Raw genomic sequence first — 22,040 nt, forward strand, 5'->3', positions numbered from 1 at the left:
CTCAAAAGGCCCAAATACTCAGCCCCTCCGACTCCCGGGATTCACCGGAGTCTCCTTGGTCACACAAGATAGGACCAACAATGCCCACCTCCGCAGGTCTTTGCTTCCACCACAAAAGGGGGTGCCACTGATTCACCCTGGAAGCCCTTCAGTCAAACACGGGGAAACTGCTGTTAACAGTTCCGGCCTAGACCCGTGGGGGAGTGAAGGAAGACTCAGGCTTACCTATAACCATAACCTCCCTGAGTCTTGCCTGCCAGACAAAAAAAAGGTTGCAGGAACTCCTTTCCCGCCTGTCTTCTCTATCTTCCTCTTAGCAAGGTCGCCAGCTGGGTTATTGTATCTGCACCCCAGCAATGCAGTTCAGTGGGTGTATTATATATTGTTTGTAGCCAGAAATGTATGCTCATAGAGAAATATCATAAATGGAGGCACACTCAAACACAGTAATAAAAGGTGTGGATTTACTGATGCAAATTACATGAACACACACACACAATCACAAGTAATACATGAATATGGATTATGGATAATGAGTCTGGAGATCGTCAGCCTCTTCTTCCACGACCTCCAACACTTCTTCAACTGGGCAGGAAGATAGGAGTCTCACACTCTCACAGGAGGGCCTCTTCACCACGTCGGCGCCTCTTCTTCACTGTCCTGCCATCCACACACACTGTCCTCTCTGACAGTCCTGGACACAAGCTGCCTTGCAGCCTATTCTACTATTAAAGTAATATAGTCTTGCTGCCACATACACAAGCAAATATTGTGGCCTAACTAGCCTACTCATACAAGGGGTAATGGGAGGGAAAAATGATCTACCTTACACTCCTGGCTCACGACGCCTGTCCCTCGATGGTGTGAGGTTCCCACGCTTCCTTGGGTCGATCCTTGACGATCCAGGGCGTTCCACAGGTCCTCAGGTGTCGTGAAGCCTTCGCGTCGTCGCCGTTCCAATCCCTGAGATTCAGCTAATCACTATTTTTCCCCACACTCGCCTCTCCCACAGGGCGTCGCTCCTTGTCCTAGGCACGGTGTCGTCCTTCCAAGATTCTCAGTGGATGTGACCCCAGTCACAGCTAGCTTGCTCGCCCACCTTCCAGACCTCAACGTCCAGCCAGCGGCGCCGCCCAGCGTCGTCGCCGACTATTTTCCAAGTTTGGCACTTCTCTGCTCACTGAACTTGGTTCCTCTTTTGCTTCCCAGAAGCGCAGGGTCTCCAATAACTGGGATGGGCTGCGAAGGCCAGCTCAATCCACTGAACAAGGCTTGCAGAGCCTCCAATCCTTGAGAGCAGACCGAGACGCGTCCTGTCGCTTCCCAGGTCAGATCAACTCTGACGTTGGCGCCGCCCGGGGCACTCGGTGACGTCATGGCGGGCCCTGATTTGTCGCCCGCGACCTACGTCGGCCAATCCGCGATCGGCTTGTGTCCCTTCCAAAAGGTCATATCTGCCGTAGGGGATACTGTTTCATTTTATAACAGGGCGCCAACTTTCCTTTATTTACAACTTATAATATAACTTCCTTTCCTTAACTGGCAGCCGGTCTGGTCGCCACATATATCATTAGACTCCCTGAACCTCAGAGAATCAGTAGGGAGAGCTGATATGACTCTTTAAGCCAGCAAACGGAAGAAATAGGAGAGGGCACCGTAACAACACACAGTGTACTGTTGTGTTAAGTGTTGTGGTAGACACACAGTGTACTGTTGTGTTAAGTGTTGTGGTAGACACACACAGTGTACTGTTGTGTTAAGTGTTGTGGTAGACACACAGTGTACTGTTGTATTAAGTGTTGTGGTAGACACACAGTGTACTGTTGTGTTAAGTGTTGTGGTAGACACACAGTGTACTGCTGTTTTAAGTGTTGTGGTAGACACACACAGTGTACTGTTGTGTTAAGTGTTGTGGTAGACACACAGTGTACTGTTGTATTAAGTGTTGTGGTAGACACACAGTGTACTGTTGTGTTAAGTGTTGTGGTAGACACACAGTGTACTGTTGTGTTAAGTGTTGTGGTAGACACACACAGTGTACTGTTGTGTTAAGTGTTGTGGTAGACACACAGTGTACTGTTGTATTAAGTGTTGTGGTAGACACACAGTGTACTGTTGTGTTAAGTGTTGTGGTAGACACACAGTGCACTGTTCTTTTAAGTGTTGTGGTAGACACACACAGTGTACTGTTGTGTTAAGTGTTGTGGTAGACACACAGTGTACTGTTGTATTAAGTGTTGTGGTAGACACACAGTGTACTGTTGTGTTAAGTGTTGTGGTAGACACACAGTGTACTGTTGTGTTAAGTGTTGTGGTAGACACACACAGTGTACTGTTGTGTTAAGTGTTGTGGTAGACACACAGTGTACTGTTATATTAAGTGTTGTGGTAGACACACACAGTGTACTGTTGTGTTAAGTGTTGTGGTAGACACACAGTGTACTGTTGTATTAAGTGTTGTGGTAGACACAGTTTTCCGCTCACAGGGCTCCGGCTGGTGGTAGAGGTGGCCGGTGGCGGCCGTGTTCGACGGGTGGATACTGTACGGCTGGATTTTTCTGCTGCAGTGGACTGGCCCATTGTGGAGATTGCTCTCCTGGACGTGCTCCGTGTCGACATCACCGATTTCCTGTGACTGGAGATCTCGCCTACCCGTGTGGCGGTGTCGCTTGCCACGTCACTTGTTTATCAGGAGTTTGTGGCATGCTGGGATGGCCGCTCACTTCCTCTTCCTGCTTCGGCTGTGACTGTAGAGATCTCGGATCCCTGGGGGCCCATGACTTTTGTGAGTGTTCACGGTGTGCCGGTGACCTTCCCCGAGGCGGAGCTCATGTCGTTGTTTACGCGGTTTGGTGCGGTGGTGAAGCCCCGGTTCACCACTTTGAGTGCAGGCCGGGTGAAGGGGGTCCGTCTGGGTGCTCGTACGCTCGTCATGCGGGTCACGAGCCCTATTCCTTCCAGGGTTTCGTTTCGTGGGCTCTCTCTGCGGATCTTTTATCAGGGTGAAACACGCACTTGTTTCCGGTGTGGTGCTACGGGCCACATGGCGGCCGGATGCGACGCTCCTCGTGCTGAGGCTCCTTCAGTGTTCCTGGAGGATGATTTCCCCGCTTGTCTGTGCGTGGGGATTCCCCGGTGGATCCTCGCTCTGTGGAGGTGCCTGTGTAATTCCTGCGGCGATTACGGCTGTTGCTCCATCTGGCCCTGATCTGTCTGCCCTACCGGGAAGCTCTGCGGATCTAGGGGCCCCTGATTCGCGCCTTCGACGTTCGGTGGATGCAGAGGTGCATCCGGTTCCGGTTGCTTCTGTGGTGGCATTGGATGGTGCTGTCGGGGTGGTGTCTGCATCTCCTGCTGAAGGACGTGTGCTTCCCGGGGCTATCGGGGTGGTGGTGTGTATGGCTCCGCCCCCGCCCTCTGCTTCTTCGCCTCTGATGGTTTCCTCGTTCACACGTGCCTCTTCTCTTCTGCCGGATCCGACGCCCTCGTTGGATCCTTCACATGTGCTGGTATCTACTCATCCACCTGCTGTGTCTACTCCTGCTCCGGATCAGGTCTCCTTGGTGGGTGGTGATTTTCTGCCCCGCGTCGTTGAGGCTGCCGTTCTGCGTGGTCATGCTGCCCCGGTTTTGGGGCCGCCTGCTGACGGTTGTTCTTAAGCACCGCTTGCAGGGGGGTGACAGTTCCGACAATCAGCGCCCTCGTTCGGCTCGGGATGCGTCACCTCGCCGGACGTGGGCTGAGGAGCGTGACTCTATGGATGATGATGCTGTGGGCGACGTTGTGCCGCCTCCTGTGGTGCCTTCTGTGTTGGGCACTGTGCCCCCTGCTGGTTACTCTCCTCAGTGAGAGGTTGCCCCTGGTAACCGCGACCTCGTAGTGGTGGTGTCGAAGGATGTGCGACTGGGGGCTTCTGCTCCTGTTTCAGTTGACAGGGGCCCAGGGGCGCCTGCGGATCCACACTCCGCGGGGCTCAGTGCGACGTCCGGCATAGAACGAAGTGCACGCCCTAGTTGGAAGCACACCAGGCTGCATATCGGGCCGCCAAGTGTATGGCCCTGTGACCGGCCACCTAGGGGGAAACCCTTTCCTTTTGTCCTCCCGTCCGGAGAGGTGTTCGATTGCACTACATCTATGAGTTTTGAGTGTGATGACCTGATGCGTCCTGTTCCGTGGTCCCCTTCTACCATCTGGGTTCCACGGGCGCGGGGTTTCATCATTGGCGTGTTGGATTTGATGCCTTGGCCTACTGCGACTCCTGGACGTCCGGTTACTGAAGACGACCTAGCTGTTTGGGACGCTTACTGCTTACGATTTCTGGCTCGGGAGTACCCGGAGAAGTATGAGTGATCCATGTGGTTGGTTTCTGTCTGTGTTGTGCGTGTTGTTAACCCAGTGCCTACGTGCACAGGTGGGTGTCCTTGTCTGAGCGCTTGTGTGGTGTGCGTGTTTGTTCCTGGCTCCTGCTTGGGGCTGTTCTGGTGTGTTTGCAATTTGTTTTGTGCTTTGCCTTTGTTCTGTATTTGTGTTGTGGTTGTGTGCTGTTGTGGGTGTTTGGTGTTCTTTCTTTCCTGTCCTTGCGCGCTCCCCGTGTGTTGGGGGTGGCGGGCGTGTTGGTATGGGGGGGGGGGTGTAATTGTGGGTTGTGTGTGTTGCTGTTCCGTGTGTTTGTTGCATGGGTATTTTTGGGGTTTACTGGTCATTTGTTGTTGGTGTCCACATTTGTGTCCGGTTCTGCTCCTCTGTGTGCGGGGTCGGCCTGCCCGAGCTTGTCTTCTATTTTCCTCCCCCTTTCTGTTCTACGGGTGGTTGGCTTTATGTAAATTTTTGTATCTTTTGTGTATTTTTTTGTACATTTTTGTTATTGTACTTATGTCGAGCCGGTCGGCCGAGCGGACAGCACAATTGACTTGTGATCCTGTGGTCCCGGGTTCGATACCGGGCGCTGGCGAGAAACAATGGGCAGAGTTTCTTTCACCCTATGCTCCTGTTACCTAGCAGTAAAATAGGTACCTGGGTGTTAGTCAGCTGTCACGGGCTGCTTCCTGGGGGTGGAGGCCTGGTGGAGGACCGGGCCGCGTGGACACTAAAAAAAAGCACCGAAATCATCTCAAGATAACCTCAAGATGTCATTTATTTGTTGTGTCCTGTATGGATTCTCTGTCCCATGCTGTTTGTGGGTTTGTCTTTGCTTGTATCCTGTGTGCTTTACTCACCTAACTGTGCTTGTGGGGGTTGTGCTTTGTCTCTTTGGTCCCGCCTCTCAACTGTCAATCAACTGGTGTACAGATTCCTGAGTCTACTGGGCTCTATCATATCTACATTTGAAACTGTGTATGGAGTCAGCCTCCACCACATCACTGCCTAGTGCATTCCATTTATTAACTACTCTGACACTGAAAAAATTCTTTCTAACGTACTTCAGGAAATTCCTGTTTCAATTCTTCCTCCGTGGTCTGACACTGTCATACATATATATATAGAGAGTACCTGCTCTGGTGCAATTGTACTCTAACAAAATAAAGAGTATTCAGAGAAGACTTTGTGGATTCTCACTGAACGCTATAATATTTTCCTCTCATATCACCCCTACTATTTTTTTGTATTTTGTTTTGTTTTATTTTATTACAATGCTACGGTTTACGGAGAACACACACATATTTAACAATATAACAATCAGTGTTTGAAGACCTCGTCCAGTTCCTCGGAGGTTGAGTGCGTAGTCAGAATACAGCACGCATTTCCCCTCTGAACTGCGACACTGAGGCGCTGGAACAGGAAACTGGCCGCTCGTGGGTCTTTAGTTTTCCCAATGAGGTCCTCGCCCACTTCCTTTAAGAACTTAAGTGCACATTTACCCCAGGTGCCCAGAGTCTCGGAGCCTATCGGCACGTACCTTTAACAACGTTCTAGGTCTCTGTTCTTGTTGGTTTTCTGGGTTTCCCTGAGGGTGGCTGCCCCGCCTCCCTCAAGTGTGCTGTAAGGTAGATAGGTATCAGCCAATGTAGACACACACGTGTAATCCCATACGACCGGTTTATCTTCCCTCTATGGCTGCAGGGTGACTCCATCTCCGAGTTTTTGGCTGTTGTCAGGTCTGCACAACTTAGGTTCCCTTTGTGCTGACACCCAGCTGTAGCCAAACTTTTCTTGATGATGTCATTGAATGCTTCATGTCTGGCAATCTTTCCCTGTGTCTTATGACAGATGAGACCATCGCTACCGCATTGGTCTGCCCATGCATGGCCGCAAATACACCGGTGTTCGGTGGAAATAGGGGGCGGTAAGTCGCAGGGCGACACCCACAAATCACCTACAAAGTGAGGTGATTTGATGAAATAACTATTCCCAAGATTACCACCAAGTGCCATCGGGACAGTGAAATAGCCTCTGCTACCATCGTCTTTTGTATGGACGGATGGTCGAGTCGTTAAGGTACCATGTACACCAGTTGCATTGTGCTCCTGGCTATCCCGGGTTCGATTCACTTCCAGGGTGTACAGTTTTCAGTCTATATTTATATATATAATATGTATATATATATATATATATATATATATATATATATATATATATATATATATATATATATATATATAAATATATATATATATATATATATATATATATATATATATATATATATATAATATATATATATATATATAATATATATATATATATATAATATATATATATATATATATATATATATATATATATATATATATATATATATATAAAATATATATATATATATATAAAATATATATATATATATATATATATATATATATATATATATATATATATATATATATATATATATATATATATATATATATAATGTCGTACCTAGTAGCCAGAACGCACTTATCAGCCTACTATGCAAGGCCCGATTTGCCTAATAAGCCAAGTTTTCATGAAATAATATATTTTCTCTTATTTTTTTCTTATGAAATGATAAAGCTACCCATTTCATTATGTATGAGGTAATTTTTTTTTATTGGAGTTAAAATTAACGAAGATATATGACCGAACCTAACCAACCCTACCTAACCTAACCTATCTTTACAGGTTAGGTTAGGTTAGGTAGCCGAAAAAGTTAGGTTAGGTTAGGTTAGGTAGGTTAGGTAGTCGAAAAACAATTAATTCATGAAAACTTGGCTTACTAGGCAAATCGGGCCTTGCATTTTAGGCTGAGAAGTGCGTTCTGGCTACTAGGTACGACATATATATATATATATATATATATATATATATATATATATATATATATATATATATGTCGTACCTAGTAGCCAGAACTCACTTCTCAGCCTACTATTCAAGGCCCGATTTGCCTAATAAGCCAAGTTTTCCTGAATTAATATATTTACTATAATTTTTTTCTTATGAAATGATAAAGCAACCCTTTTCTCTATGTATGAGGTCAATTTTTTTTTATTGGAGTTAAAATTAACGTAGATATATGACCGAACCTAACCAACCCTACCTAACCTAACCTAACCTATATTTATAGGTAAGGTTAGGTTAGGTAGCCAAAAATAGCTAGGTTAGGTTAGGTTAGGTAGGTTAGGTAGACGAAAAAACATTAATTCATGAAAACTTGGCTTATTAGGCAAATCGGGCCTTGAATAGTAGGCTGAGAAGTGCGTTCTGGCTATTAGGTACGACATATATATATATATATATATATATATATATATATATATATATATATATATGTCGTACCTAGTAGCCAGAACGCACTTCTCAGCCTATTATGCTAGGCCCGATTTGCCTAATAAGCCAAGTTTTCCTGAATTAATATATTTTCTGTAATTTTTTTCTTATGAAATGATAAAGCTACCCATTTCATTATATATGAGATCAATTTATTTTTATTAGAGTTAAAATTAATGTAGATATATGACCAAACCTAACCAACCCTGCCTAACCTAACCTAACCTATCTCTATAGGTTAGGTTAGGTTAGGTAGCAGAAAAAGTTAGGTTAGGTTAGGTTAGGTAGGTTAGGTAGTCGAAAAACAAATAATTCATGAAAACTTGGCTTATTAGGCAAATCGGGCCATGCATAGTAGGCTCAGAAGTGCGTTCTGGCTACTAGGTACGACATATATATATATATATATATATATATATATATATATATATATATATATATATATATATATATATATATATATATATATATATATATATATATATATATATATATATATATATATATATATATGTCGTACCTAATAGCCAGAACGCACTTCTCAGCCTACTATTCAAGGCCCGATTTGCCTAATAAGCCAAGTTTTCATGAATTAATGTTTTTTCGTCTACCTAACCTACCTAACCTAACCTAACCTAGCTTTTTTTGGCTACCTAACCTAACCTTACCTATAAATACAGGTTAGGTTAGGTTAGGTAGGGTTGGTTAGGTTCGGTCATATATCTACGTTAATTTTAACTCCAATAAAAAAAAATTGACCTCATACATAGAGAAAAGGGTTGCTTTATCATTTCATAAGAAAAAAATTATAGTAAATATATTAATTCAGGAAAACTTGGCTTATTAGGCAAATCGGGCCTTGAATAGTAGGCTGAGAAGTGAGTTCTGGCTACTAGGTACGACATATATATATATATATATATATATATATATATATATATATATATATATATATATATATATATATATATATATATATATATATATATATATATATATATATATATGTCGTACCTAGTAGCCAGAATGCACTTCTCGGCCTACTATGCAAGGCCCGATTTGCCTAATAAGCCAAGTTTTCCAGAATTAATATTTTTTCTCTAATTTTTTTCCTATGAAATGATATAGCTACCCATTTCATTATGCATGAGGTCAATATTTTTGTATTGGAGTTAAAATTAACGTAGAAATATGACCAAACCTAACCAATCCTACCTAACCTAACCTAACCTATCTTTATAGGTTAGGTTAGGTTAGGTAGCAGAAAAAGTTAGGTTAGGTTAGGTTAGGTAGGTTAGGTAGTCGAAAAACAATAAATTCATGAAAACTTGGCTTATTAGGCAAATCGGGCCTTGAATAGTAGGCTGAGAAGTGCGTTCTGGCTACTAGGTACGACATATATATATATATATATATATATATATATATATATATATATATATATATATATATATATATATATATATATATATATATATATATATTTATATATATATATATATATATATATATATATATATATATATATATATATATATATATATATATATATATACATATATATATATATTAGTATATTTTGGTAGCAGTCTTTCCTGTAGACATATATTATTATATATGACCAAAAAAGTAAGATTAATAATTGTAACACGAATTTTCTCAATATTTCTTTTCACTGTTGATGGTAATTGAAAAATCAATTCTCCAAAATTCATTTTTATTTCTAGTCTGACGCGACACTTGAACGCGTTTCGTAATAACTTATTACATTTTCAAAGACTTTTAGTTTACACACACACAACTATAACCTGCAAACACTAAACAGAGTTCTTACTAGACTATGATTTAAACAGCTTTCATTTTATTTTATACCCGCATTTTGGGTGAGGTGATATGTTACAACAGTTTTGGATGAGGTGAACAAAACTTTCAGCACAAGACAGAACATGAAACAATGGGTCTTAATTGGGTAAATTGAAAGTAAGAATGGAAGTAACTGCAGAGGGCCTATTGGCCCATATTTCTTGATGCTTCTATATTGGAGCGGAGTCTTGAAGTGGGTAGAATATCGTAGTGCATTAATTGGCTGTTGATTGCTGGTGTTGACTTCTTTATGTGTAGTGCCTCGCAGATGTCAAGCCGCCTGGTATCGCTGTATATATCAATGATTTCTGTGTTGTTTGCTAAGATTTCTCTGGTGATGGTCTGGTAGTGGGAAGAGATTATATGTTCCTTAATGGAGCCCTGTTGCTTATGCATCATTAATCGCCTAGAAAGAGATGTTGTTGTCTTGCCTATATACTGAGTTCTTTGAGGCTTACAGTCCCCAAGTGGGCACTTGAAGCCATAGACGACGTTGGTCTCTTTTAAAGCGTTCTGCTTTGTGTCTGGAGAGTTTCTCATGAGTAGGCTGGCCTTTTTTTGGTTTTATAGTAAATCGTCAGTTGTATCTTCTGATTTTTGTCTGTAGGGATAACGTTTATATTAACACTATCTTTCAGGACCCTTTCCTCCATTTTATGAGCTGTGGAAAAGAAGTTCCTGTAAAATAGTCTAATAGGGGGTATAGGTGTTGTGTTAGTTGTCTCTTCCGAGGTTGCATGGCGTTTCACCTTCCTTCTTATGATGTCTTCAACGAAACCATTGGAGAAGCCGTTGTTGACTAGGACCTGCCTTACCCTACAGAGTTCTTCATCGACTTGCTTCCATCCTGAGCTGTGGCTGAGAGCACGGTCGACATAAGCGTTAACAACACTCCTCTTGTACCTGTCTGGGCAGTCACTGTTGGCATTTAGGCACATTCCTATGTTTGTTTCATTAGTGTAGACTGCAGTGTGGAAACCTCCACTCCTTTCATGACTGTTACATCTAAAAAGGGCAGCTTCCCATCCTTCTCCATCTCGTAAGTGAAACGCAACACAGAATTCTGCTCAAATGCCTCCTTCAGCTCCTGCAGATGTCTGACATCAGGTACCTGTGTAAAAATGTCCTCAACATACCTGCAGTATATGGCCGGATTCAAGTTCATGTCGACTAAGACCTTTTGGTCGATGGTACCCATGTAGAAGTTCGCAAACAGGACACCTAGGGGGAGAACCCATGGCGACCCCATCTACTTGCTTATACATGTGCCCATCTGGGCTCAAGAAGGGTGCCTCTTTAGTACAAGCTTGGAGTAGTTTCCTTAGAATATTTTCTGGTTTGTCAAGAGGAGTACAGGCCGGATCACGATACACTCTGTCTGCTATCATCCCGATTGTTTCATCCACAGGTACGTTGATAAACAGTGATTCTACGTCCAACGAGGCTCTTAACCTTGTGGCCTGTGTTCCCCGCAGTAAGTCAACAAATTCCTCTGGAGACTTCAGGCTGAAGGCGCAAGGGACATAAGGAGTCAGCAGGCTGTTGAGTCGCTTCGCCAGTCTGTACGTGGGTGTGGGTATCTGGCTGATAATTGGCCGAAGTGGGTTTCCAGGGTTATGTGTCTTGACATTTCCATACGCGCATCCAGGTTTATATTCCCTAATAAACTTTGGCAGGTGGAGTCCGGATTTCTTGGCGTTCACAGTTTCGATCAATTTGTTGACCTTTGCTTTCAATTCGGCTGTAGTGTCCTTCGTTACCCTTTGGAATTTAGTTTGGTCAGAGAGTATGAGGTTCATTTTCATGAAGCCAGATATTCGTCTTTTTTAAGAATGACGTATATTGGCGACTTATCACCTCTCCTGACGACTATCTCCTTGTTCTCACGAAGGCTCTTAGCTGCCGCTTTGAGCTCGGGGGACAGTATGGTGCTTCTGTAGTTGCCTCGATTCTTTCCTTCTTCCACAATATGTTCTGCTTGTAAGGTGCCTTTGGTGGTGACCTTCTTTTGTGTCTCGAGGTCGAATATGTCGTCCAACAGAATCTCCAACTCCACTTTCCTGGCCATCTCACTTGGTCTAGACATAACGTGACAGTTTATACCCAGATTTAGGAGAGTGACTTGGTCCTCATTATATATATAATATATATATATAGATATATATAATATATATATAGATATATATAATATATATATATATATATATATATATATATATATATATATATATATATATATATATATATATATATATATATATATATATATATTAGTATATATATATATATATTAGTATATTTTGGTCGCAGTCTTTATTGCAAACAAATCTTGTTGAACATGACCGAAAGGGTAGGAACATAAGAACATAAGAACAAAGGTAACTGCAGAAGGTCTATTGGCCCATACGAGGCAGCTCCTATTATTCTAACGCGAATAATTTTCAATATTTCTTATGTTTTTCTTCACTGACGAGGAAGTTGAAAAATTACCTCTCCAAAGTTCATTTTCACTTTGGAATTACCTCTCCAAAGTTTTATTTTTGATCTGATGCCTAGGGATGCTTTTTGCAAGGTCACTCTTTACATTCTTAAAGACAAATTTACCATGTTTGTTGTTGTTGTTTTACATTTAACTGCGCAGAACGAAGTGTCCATGTAGCACGGGCTATAGTGAGTCCGTAACCACACCTCAATAAGAGACAATTTATAATCACTGCTTTCTGATCCTTTAAACTCGCTTCATCTGTCCTTCAGGCACCAGCTGCACGTCACCATTCCATGATGTGGGAGGACGCTGCTTCTATGTTGACGTCTCAAACACAGGTAACTGGGATACTATGCGCACCCACTGTAGGAGTCTTGGCGGCGACCTGGCCATCCTGGACAACGCTGAAGTATACTCCGCCCTCATCCGCTACATACATGGCAGCGGTACGTTTAAGTCCTCGTCAATATTTAAGGTCATGTTACTGATTATGGCAGATTACAGTAATGAAATTCCCAGAAAGTTACAGTAATTGCCGTAATGATTACAGTATTGGTGGGTATTGTACACGCTGCTATGGATGTTCCCTCGCAGGGTGTGTGACACAGTACAATAGACTAGCCCTCCGGGGCTGACCAAAGTGACTGTGCTAATGAAGATACAAACTTTTCCCATGTGTTATAGAGTTCAACCCTATTTTCTCCTATATCCAGCTTATAAGAGTCATATCATTCTGATTTGTACATTGTAGCGTGGGGAAGAGTTTTTGTACATTTAAGGAGATGCCTGAGCTATTGGTTGACGGCAATTATGATTTTTGTTAGTTTTAAAAATGGCTTTAGGCTTTTCTGCCATGAAAATATGGTGGAGGTAGGTGCGCTTTACCTCCGGAAGAGGCAAATGATGCGATGCATTGTGGGAGCCGCGCCAGCCGCTAGTTGATTAGTCAGTACTGGATGTGTGACATCATTGACCAATGGTGTGGTGCCCAAAGCATGACAAAGCAGGTCGGCGGGCGTCCGCCAACCGTCACGTCCGGGGACGTAACTGAGCGGAGGTGCGCTAGAGAGCTCTCTAGTCTGGGAGGCACAGAGGCAGGATCCGTGGTAGGTCAAGTTGATTTCCCTTTTCCAATTCTTTTCACCATGTCGTAGCTCAGTCGATTAAGGCAGCGTCTGGGATTCTCTCGGACGTAGGTTTGAATCCTCGTCACGGCCCTTGTGGATTTGTTCATTCACGGACAGTTTTGCATGGCGACGGCTGAGAGATTTGCAAGATGTGACTTTCCTGGAGTATTTTCTACTGAGCAGTAGAAGTTTTCACCTTTTGGCCTATGTAGATATTACTCGGTAAACCTTTATGACTTTATACCAGCGTGTTTGCTTTCTCTCCTCCATTTTTCTTTATCGTTCGAGCAATTGACTTGTTGAGCACCATTGCATAAGATGCTATACTGGGGAATTTATAATACCACCACAGAGTAAAGTATTACTGAACCGTGTATAGCAGTGGGCTCAGTTGGCGACCTTGTGGGCTATATATATGATGTTTGGGTAATTTTCTGTTGGGCAGCTCGATCGACGGACCCAAACTTCCGTGTCATTCGAAACGGAAGCCGAGGACGATCGAGTTTACTTCACTTACTAAGGGTGCAACGCTGGGTTCAGGAAGGAACCCCACCCCGCAGTGGACTGAGGTGCTCCCCAGGGTGATCAATGGCACCCAGGACAGGGAGAGCTAAGATCCCGCAACACATGTGACACAATAAGTAATATTCCTTAGCATAAACAAATATGAGAATGAACACATAAATAAGGAGTGATCTTTTTCCTCCCAGGTTCGATTCCTGATGGGATCATAGTTTATACTGGTTTACGGCTTGGGAACCAATCAAGCTTTGTCTCGTATATATATTTATTGTTTATTTATTTGTACATCTTCAGGATATCCCGAGCTTCAGTACTGGATCGGTGGCACAGACGAGGCCCAGGAGGGACTGTGGCTGTGGGTGAACCAAGAACCTATACAGATGGGCACGCCTTACTGGGCCACCTATGGCTGTAGCAATAACCAAATGCCCACTGGCGGAACTTCTCAAAACTGTCTTTTTATTGATAGTAATTATCATTTGTATTTTAATGATGGAGATTGTTTTACTCCAATACACGGAATCTGTGAGCAGTAAGACTATTGACCAGGTTATATTTTGTGCATAGGTAAACACTGATCAGAGTTACAACATTTCTGAAGCTCATTACCAAACTTGTGCAGGGAAGGAGGCGTTACTGAGCCAACAATGGCAGTGGCGTTAACCGGTGTAGACTCTCAAACCTGTTTAATACCAATTACAGCTTATATTTCAACCATTTATTTAATTGCAGTGATTTTCCTTGCAATAATACATTGTATGAAGTCTATGAATATTGTACTAGCAAAAAAATCCAAGTGATATCCATAGTGATTAGTTTTATTAACATCAAAATGCATATTTGATTTGTTTATTTGTTATGAAACTGAAGTTATTAACTACACAATTTTTCAGTGATATTGTCAATCAAATTAAGAATTTTTAAATATAAAATTAAATTGATTTTTTTAATAAATATTTATACATTTATAATAAATATTAGAGTGGTGTGTAAATAATGAGGGCATGACATCCTGCACTAAGCTTCATTAAAAACCAAAATGCATTGCTCGAAATTGCAATATTTTGACAACTTCGTTAAGTTATATACATATAAAATCTTTCTTAAAATATTTGTGATAAATCTAAACACAAGAGTCTTTACATCTATAAAGTGACAGATCATCAACCTTTCTGAGAACATAACGTTGGATAACAATGTAAAACAGTGTATTATTCACCACAACATTGAGAGAGAGGTAATGTCATCCTCATTTTCTGTCAACTGGAAGTCTGAAATCCCATAACTAACTGAAGTGCAAAATGTCTCTTTAATAGCAGGTCGCCAAATTTAACCTCATTACAAGCGTGCTGGTGATTCAAGTGTTCATTCCTTCTTGCTTCTCTGCTCTGATATGCGCCGTTTGTGGCCAAGTATCCGTTTATTAGTAAGAATAAGTTGGAGCGCAAAACCAAATCATTCTTTGCCCCATAACACAATTATAAGAATACTTTTTTCACATATCTAAGCCAGCATGGAATTGTTATGAGAAAACAATGTAACTAAAAATTATGAGCCGATTTTATGTTTTATCAACTTTCTTAAGGGGTTTAAATGTTCGAAGTTATCAAACTACGCTCTACAGGTAGCTCTGGAGTACCTGTATGAAGCGTAGCTCTGGACTACCTGTCTGAAGCTTTTTTAGTTCAGGACTACCTGTCTGGAGCTTACATAATTCAGGACTACCTGTCTGGAGCTTACATAGTTCAAAACTACCTGTCTAGGGCTTACTTAGTTCAGGACTACCTGTCTGGAGCTACATAGTTCAGGACTACCTGTCTGGAGCTACATAGTTCAGGACTACCTGTCTGGAGCTTATATAGTTCAGGACTACCTGTCTGAAGCTTACATAGTTCAGAACTACCTGTCTGGAGCTTACATAGTTCAGGACTACCTGTCTGGAGCTTACATAGTTCAGGACTACCTGTCTGGAGCTTACATAGTTCAGGACTACCTGTCTGGAGCTTATATAGTTCAGGACTACCTGTCTGAAGCTTACATAGTTCAGAACTACCTGTCTGGAGCTTACATAGTTCAGGACTACCTGTCTGGAGCTTACATAGTTCAGAACTACCTGTCTGGAGCTTACATAGTTCAGGACTACCTGTCTGGAGCTTACATAGTTCAGGACTACCTGTCTGGAACGTACATAGTTCAGGACTACCTGTCTGGAGCTTACATAGTTCAGGACTACCTGTCTGGAGCTTACATATTCAGGACTACCTGTCTGAAGCTTACATAGTTCAGGACTACCTGTCTGGAGCTTACATAGTTCAGGACTACCTGTCTGGAGCTTACATAGTTCAGGACTACCTGTCTGGAGCTTACATAGTTCAAAACTACCTGTCTGGAGCTTACATAGTTCAGGACTACTTGTCTGGAACGTACATAGTTCTGGACTACTTGAATGATGCGTAACAATACAGTTATGTAATACAATAAGTCTAATCTCCATTTCATTTAAGTTTGTTTGAATGTGTAACTTGCACTTAATAAGAAAAAATATTTGTATACTCACTTATGTCTGACGTGAAACCCTGTTGTTGTTCAAAATCAGTGGCTGACGCTCCTGTACGGAATGTACATTGATAAATACGTAGAGAGCAAGAGTGGATTTACAGCAATTTTAGGAACAATTGGAATCTACGTCATTTTTTTCACTGATCTTAGAGTTAGATCCTGGAAGACTTTTATTGTTCTCTAGTAAGAACTAAGTGGCTGGTTGTTATGCCATGATCCCCTGCAAGGCTTGTGGATAGGAACTTTCCCTCGTGAAGCAAAGAACCTTCCTGGCTTAAAATTATTAATTTGCAATATGTCTAGGGTAGAGTGAAAGTCAAAGTGAAATCTTCCAGTTTACTGGGTCGAACTTATCTACATGACACAGCTTATTTATAAACAAACATCTAAAACATACTCACAACCAAATAACAATGAAGTAAATTAACAAAAAAGCACAAGACACAGCAGCTAGATGTCACTAAACAAATATCATGTAATAACATGGGAACACTAGTCATATGAATTTATATTTACGTTATTTTATATATTTCGATAGCAATTGGTATGATGATAAGTGGACTGTATTTCTGCAATAATCTCACAAATCGATCCTCTACACATTAGGGGGGTTTATATTAAATTTATATATGTGCAACCAATCAAACTACAGTATTAACTACACATTAGTTTACATTGAAGAGGTTTCTTATCTTATTGTACAGCAGGCCTTAGTCCACCAGGTATAACCAGGATGTAGACACCAAATTATCCTCTTTGAGGTAGCTTCCATCACCCAGTAACTGGTACACAAAGCATGCTTCCTCGTCTTGACCTGTCAAAAGGGCGCTAGCTATGAAGCCAGAATCCTAATATATGACAGCTATATCAGAGAAAACACTGTACAAGGAACCATAAAGACCTAGGCTTAATTACCTTGTTTGAGTCGATCATTTGTGATCTAACAGGATCACCCAATATCTACCTGACATAAATGGCCATAAATGAAAGATAAACGGGTTTCGGAAAGACACTTCCCTTGAGATTGATGACAGCGTGTTGATGATGGCATATCACTACTCTGATCTTCCATAACACTTCGTCCAAGAGAATTTATAGGAGCCGTAATTCGCTCCACGACTCTGTGGTCTTAAACAATAACAATGGCTGACCGCTCCCTCCTCACTGACGCTACTGGCCTACATTGTCCAGATGACAGTAAGTGATAGAAGGGTCACATTTACTCTATTTTAATTCTGATAATTAAGTTAATTTATATGAGATGTTTTTATGATGGTAAAGTCCAAAGACTAATGTATTTAAGAATAATTCCCACCATAATAGGTGGTGAATTTATAATAGTATGTGGTAATGATATCCTGTTTTCTATAGACGGAAATTCCACTACAAGTTACATTTTCTATGGGTTAACTTGTTTATACAACACAGCAATATTATCTGCCTGTATGATATTAAATGGTGTCGGATTTTCCGACATAATTCCCCAGGGGGCTGCTCACGGGTCGAAGTCCTATTTAGAACAGACGAACACCGATACTCCTCCTTCGGATTATTAGATTAATTTGAAGTTAGTAGTAAGTAATCACACATTTGTGTGTCTGTTCATACAGGACGGATGTCTCGTACTAGAGTTACAGGGGTTAGAAGTCTAATGCGATTTCATTTCCCTGTTAACTCTTGAAAGGCTAAAATTCAAGCCTAATTACATATTATTTAACCCAGAAGACTGAATGTGATCAAGTACTACAGTCAAGTATGATTCAGGGACTGCAGTGAGATCAGTGACATTAGATATAACTTGAAGTTTGTTCAGGTAACTGGTCACTGATATATAAACACTGAGGCCCATGGAATAGATCTTGATTAAATAATAAATGTATCAAATCAGTCATCAGATTTATTGGGGTTTAATTTAGTTAATTGATTCAGAAGATTGAATAGTTCATCATTAAAGTAAAGTATGGTTCTGAGACTGCAGTGGGTTCAGTGACATTGGTCGCAGTGACTTGTAGCTGTTTAGACTACTGTTCACTGATTTGCCACTGAGGCCTCATGAACTCATCTTCAGCTTTAAATGATGATACTAACATCAACCTCTGTTACTATAGTCAGTTGTAATCTCCTTAGTATAATGCTACTGGAGAAATATAATCAGCTGACAAATTTAGATTTCTATTGGTATTGTTTATCTGCAGCCATAGGTCTCCTCAGGCTTGATACTGGGCCTGAGAGTAATTTACCTCCTGCAGAATTTAACATGGTTATGCCCTGATATTTAGTAGGGCTACCGATGAATCGATGGCAATAGTCTGTCCCAACAAGGAGACCGAAGTCGGTGAGGTGATCAGACTTAATATTACCTGCCAATTTTATTCCTCTATTTTTCAGGAATTTGGCTGTTGCTCTCAGACCTTGAACTTGTAGGTCTACTGGTATTTTGTCCACCACAATGGCTTGTACTCTACAGACGTACCTGCCTAACCGTACTGATGGTTGTACCACCTGGTAGACTTGAGGTCCTGCATCTGTTACAAACCCTGAGATATTGAATGACGTCTGGGCTACAGGCCTTAATTGTAGTTCATCTGCCAACCTTTTAGTGACATATGTTCTCTGGGACCCTTGGTCAAACAACCCACGGGTATGGACCTTGGCCTTCTTATTCTGGATGGTAATTTGGGCAGTAGGCAAAGTCGTATTACCTTTAGACTTTGCCGATTGGACACTCTTTGTTTGTTGCACCTTGCAGTACTATACTGTGGTGGGAATGCTATCTTCCACCTTGGGTCTTGAATACGTTAATTTCGTATATTTGCACAGTGCTGCATGGTGCCTACCTCTTCTACACCTGTTGCAGGTGTTGAATTGGGTATCACAATAGTCTATGTTGTGTGACTTGAGACACCTTGCACATCTCCCTAATTCCTGGAGTCGCTTAATACGAGTGTCTCTGTCTGGATAATTAGCACAACAGTATGTTGAATGTTTCTTTTTGCAGAACATACATGTCCCCCAGCCTACTGCACGTTTGGAAGTTACCGGTTTGGGTGAACTAGTAACAGTAGGCTTGGAGGATTCTGCTGCATTGCCAGATTTTCTGCAACTTGATGCGAGTGTAATTGACTGATGTTTATTTGGGGTAGTTATTTTACCCTTTAATTGACTATTATTTTCTATTACTGAAGGCTTGCATGAGGCTTTAACTTCCTCATTTGCACGTCGTTTGTTTATGATGGAATGTAAACCTTCAGTGATGTCCTGTACTGTCAGGATGGTGTTATGTTGATGTGCATATAATTCATCTAGTATATCGCTGGACAATTTTCGTTGAAGGACTACTTTGATCATCCATTCACTAGTAGTTATATCAACCTTAAGACTGAATGTTCTTAATAGTGACTCAAACTCCATGCTGAAGGATTGTAATGAGTCAGCAGTCTGATCAGGTTGAGGTAAATCCAGCAATTGTAGTACTAGATGTATGACAGTTTTCTCATTGCCAGCATTATTCCTAGGAAGCTGGACTGGGAAATTAGTGCTGTCGCTATTTTCATTTACATTTTCTACTACTGGTTCAGCTTCACCTCTAGTTTGGAGGCATGTTAACTTAGTAGCCCCAGGTATTGGGTTTTCAGAATCCAATAAATGTGGATAAATTGTCTGAGAACTGCTTAATTTCTGGTGGTATAATATTGGGTGAAGCTGTAGTGGGTGAAGCTTTATCCTTGTTGATTAAAGGATCTAATCTGGCTTGACGTTTATTCTCAAAAAGATCCAGATCATCCATAACATTATCTACTTTATTTGATGTACTGGCTATTTGTTCTGATTCAATTATCCTGTGTAAGTGCTCCAACCTGGCTTGAGTTTCTTCTTCATATTGTGCTAGGTCAGACAGGAATGGTTCCACATCTTCAACTACTATGTCGTCGTCGTCGTGGACCTGATTTTGGTAAGATTTCCTATTTGCTTTCAATATATGCAATTGGGTTTGAATCTGTAATAGTGGTATTTTCAACCGACGATAATTAATTACAGGCTCATATAACAACTGTTCATATTGGTCGAGATCTCTTGTCAGTTGGCGTTTACTTGCTATTAAAGCACTCTTTGCTTTCTGTGGATTAGTCATGGTGACTTGTTAATTGGGCACCACTGGCTCATAAATTGTGAGCAAGTACTGATGGTAGCCTAGGATAAAATTTCTGCAATCACTAGGCTGTAATCCTACCTCTACTAGAGGTTAGCACTTAAAATTAATACACATTATATATATATACAATCATACACACTAATGATTTGAGTGATAAACCAGTGTCATGGAAGTACCTTTAGGTTAGCTCTTCTATATCACCCTAGGATGGTATAGACACTAATTAATCACTCAAAGGTGTAATGATCATAAGTAAATTATTATATATACACAACTCAACTCGAGTTGATAAAATTTACACCCAAAATAGGGTCTGCACCATTCATTAATGGTGCTGGGTTGTTTAATATAGTACAACTAGACTATGGTAATGGGACTAGGATGAACAATAAATAGTTCAACTAGTCAATGGTAATATCCTACCCTGTTGTGGGTTGGCAATTAGTAAATATTATATTGTGAACACTAGGCAATATATTAAATAATTCTCTATTTTGGAGAAATAATATACACAATTATTGATAATAGCCTCTTAATTGCCTCTATGAAACTTCTAATATTATCTAGAAGTATTAAATATTATTAGTGACCTCGCAAAATAAACTCCACAAAATTCGTGGATAATCTCTCGCGAAATTTAACACCACGAAATCCGTGAACAATCTCGCGAAGACACAGCCACTAATTTGGCTGGCTTCAATATTAGCGCTGTCATTTCACAGAATAACACGCCACCAAATTTGTGGGTGACCACATGAAACCGCTGATGAGGCTGAAATGAACTGAGGGGGGCTCCTGAGCTCGCACGAGGCAACGCCGCCGTCTTTGACTGCTGGCTTTGTATAAATCACACTGCACTAGTATATTTAATGAATCCACTGGTTAACTGGTTCATCCGGTACTAAGATGACCAAATAATCTGTAATCTGACTCGAAGATGACCAATAATGTGGGTTCATAGGACCAATAATCTGTCATCCGGTTCAAAGATGACCAAGTAATGTGGGAACCAACCTGTGAGATTTATATTTATTTAATTTATATGAATTTATATAGAATTTATATTTACGTTATTTTATATATTTCGATAGCAATTGGTATGATGATAAGTGGACTGTATTTCTGCAATAATCTCACAAATCGATCCTCTACACATTAGGGGGGGTTTATATTAAATTTATATATGTGCAGCCAATCAAACTACAGTATTAACTACACATTAGTTTACATTGAATAGGTTTCTTATCTTATTGTACAGCAGGCCTTAGTCCACCAGGTATAACCAGGATGTAGACACCAAATTATCCTCTTTGAGGTAGCTTCCATCACCCAGTAACTGGTACACAAAGCATGCTTCCTCGTCTTGACCTGTCAAAAGGGCGCTAGCTATGAAGCCAGAATCCTAATATATGACAGCTATATCAGAGAAAACACTGTACAAGGAACCATAAAGACCAAGGCTTAATTACCTTGTTTGAGTCGATCATTTGTGATCTAACCTGCCCACCCAATATCTACCTGACATAAATGGCCATAAATGAAAGATAAACGGGTTTCGGAAAGACACTTCCCTTGAGATTGATGACAGCATGTTGATGATGGCAGA

The 22,040-nt window shown here is 41.2% G+C and overlaps 1 protein-coding gene across 1 annotated transcript in view; it reads left to right on the forward strand.

The window, feature by feature from the left end:
* LOC123752637 (perlucin-like) overlaps window positions 1-14,530 on the forward strand; it is an 18,849-nt gene extending 4,319 nt beyond the window's left edge. Inside the window, exons 3-4 of the mRNA XM_069332314.1 lie at window positions 12,343-12,519; window positions 14,017-14,530. Of these exons, the coding sequence (XP_069188415.1) occupies window positions 12,343-12,519; window positions 14,017-14,258 (419 nt within the window). The 3' untranslated portion in view covers window positions 14,259-14,530. The remainder of the gene's footprint in view (window positions 1-12,342; window positions 12,520-14,016) is intronic.
* The last annotated feature ends 7,510 nt before the right edge of the window (window positions 14,531-22,040 follow it).

The sequence above is a fragment of the Procambarus clarkii genome, chromosome 27, assembly GCF_040958095.1.
Source record: "Procambarus clarkii isolate CNS0578487 chromosome 27, FALCON_Pclarkii_2.0, whole genome shotgun sequence".
Taxonomy (NCBI): Eukaryota; Metazoa; Arthropoda; class Malacostraca; order Decapoda; family Cambaridae; genus Procambarus; species Procambarus clarkii.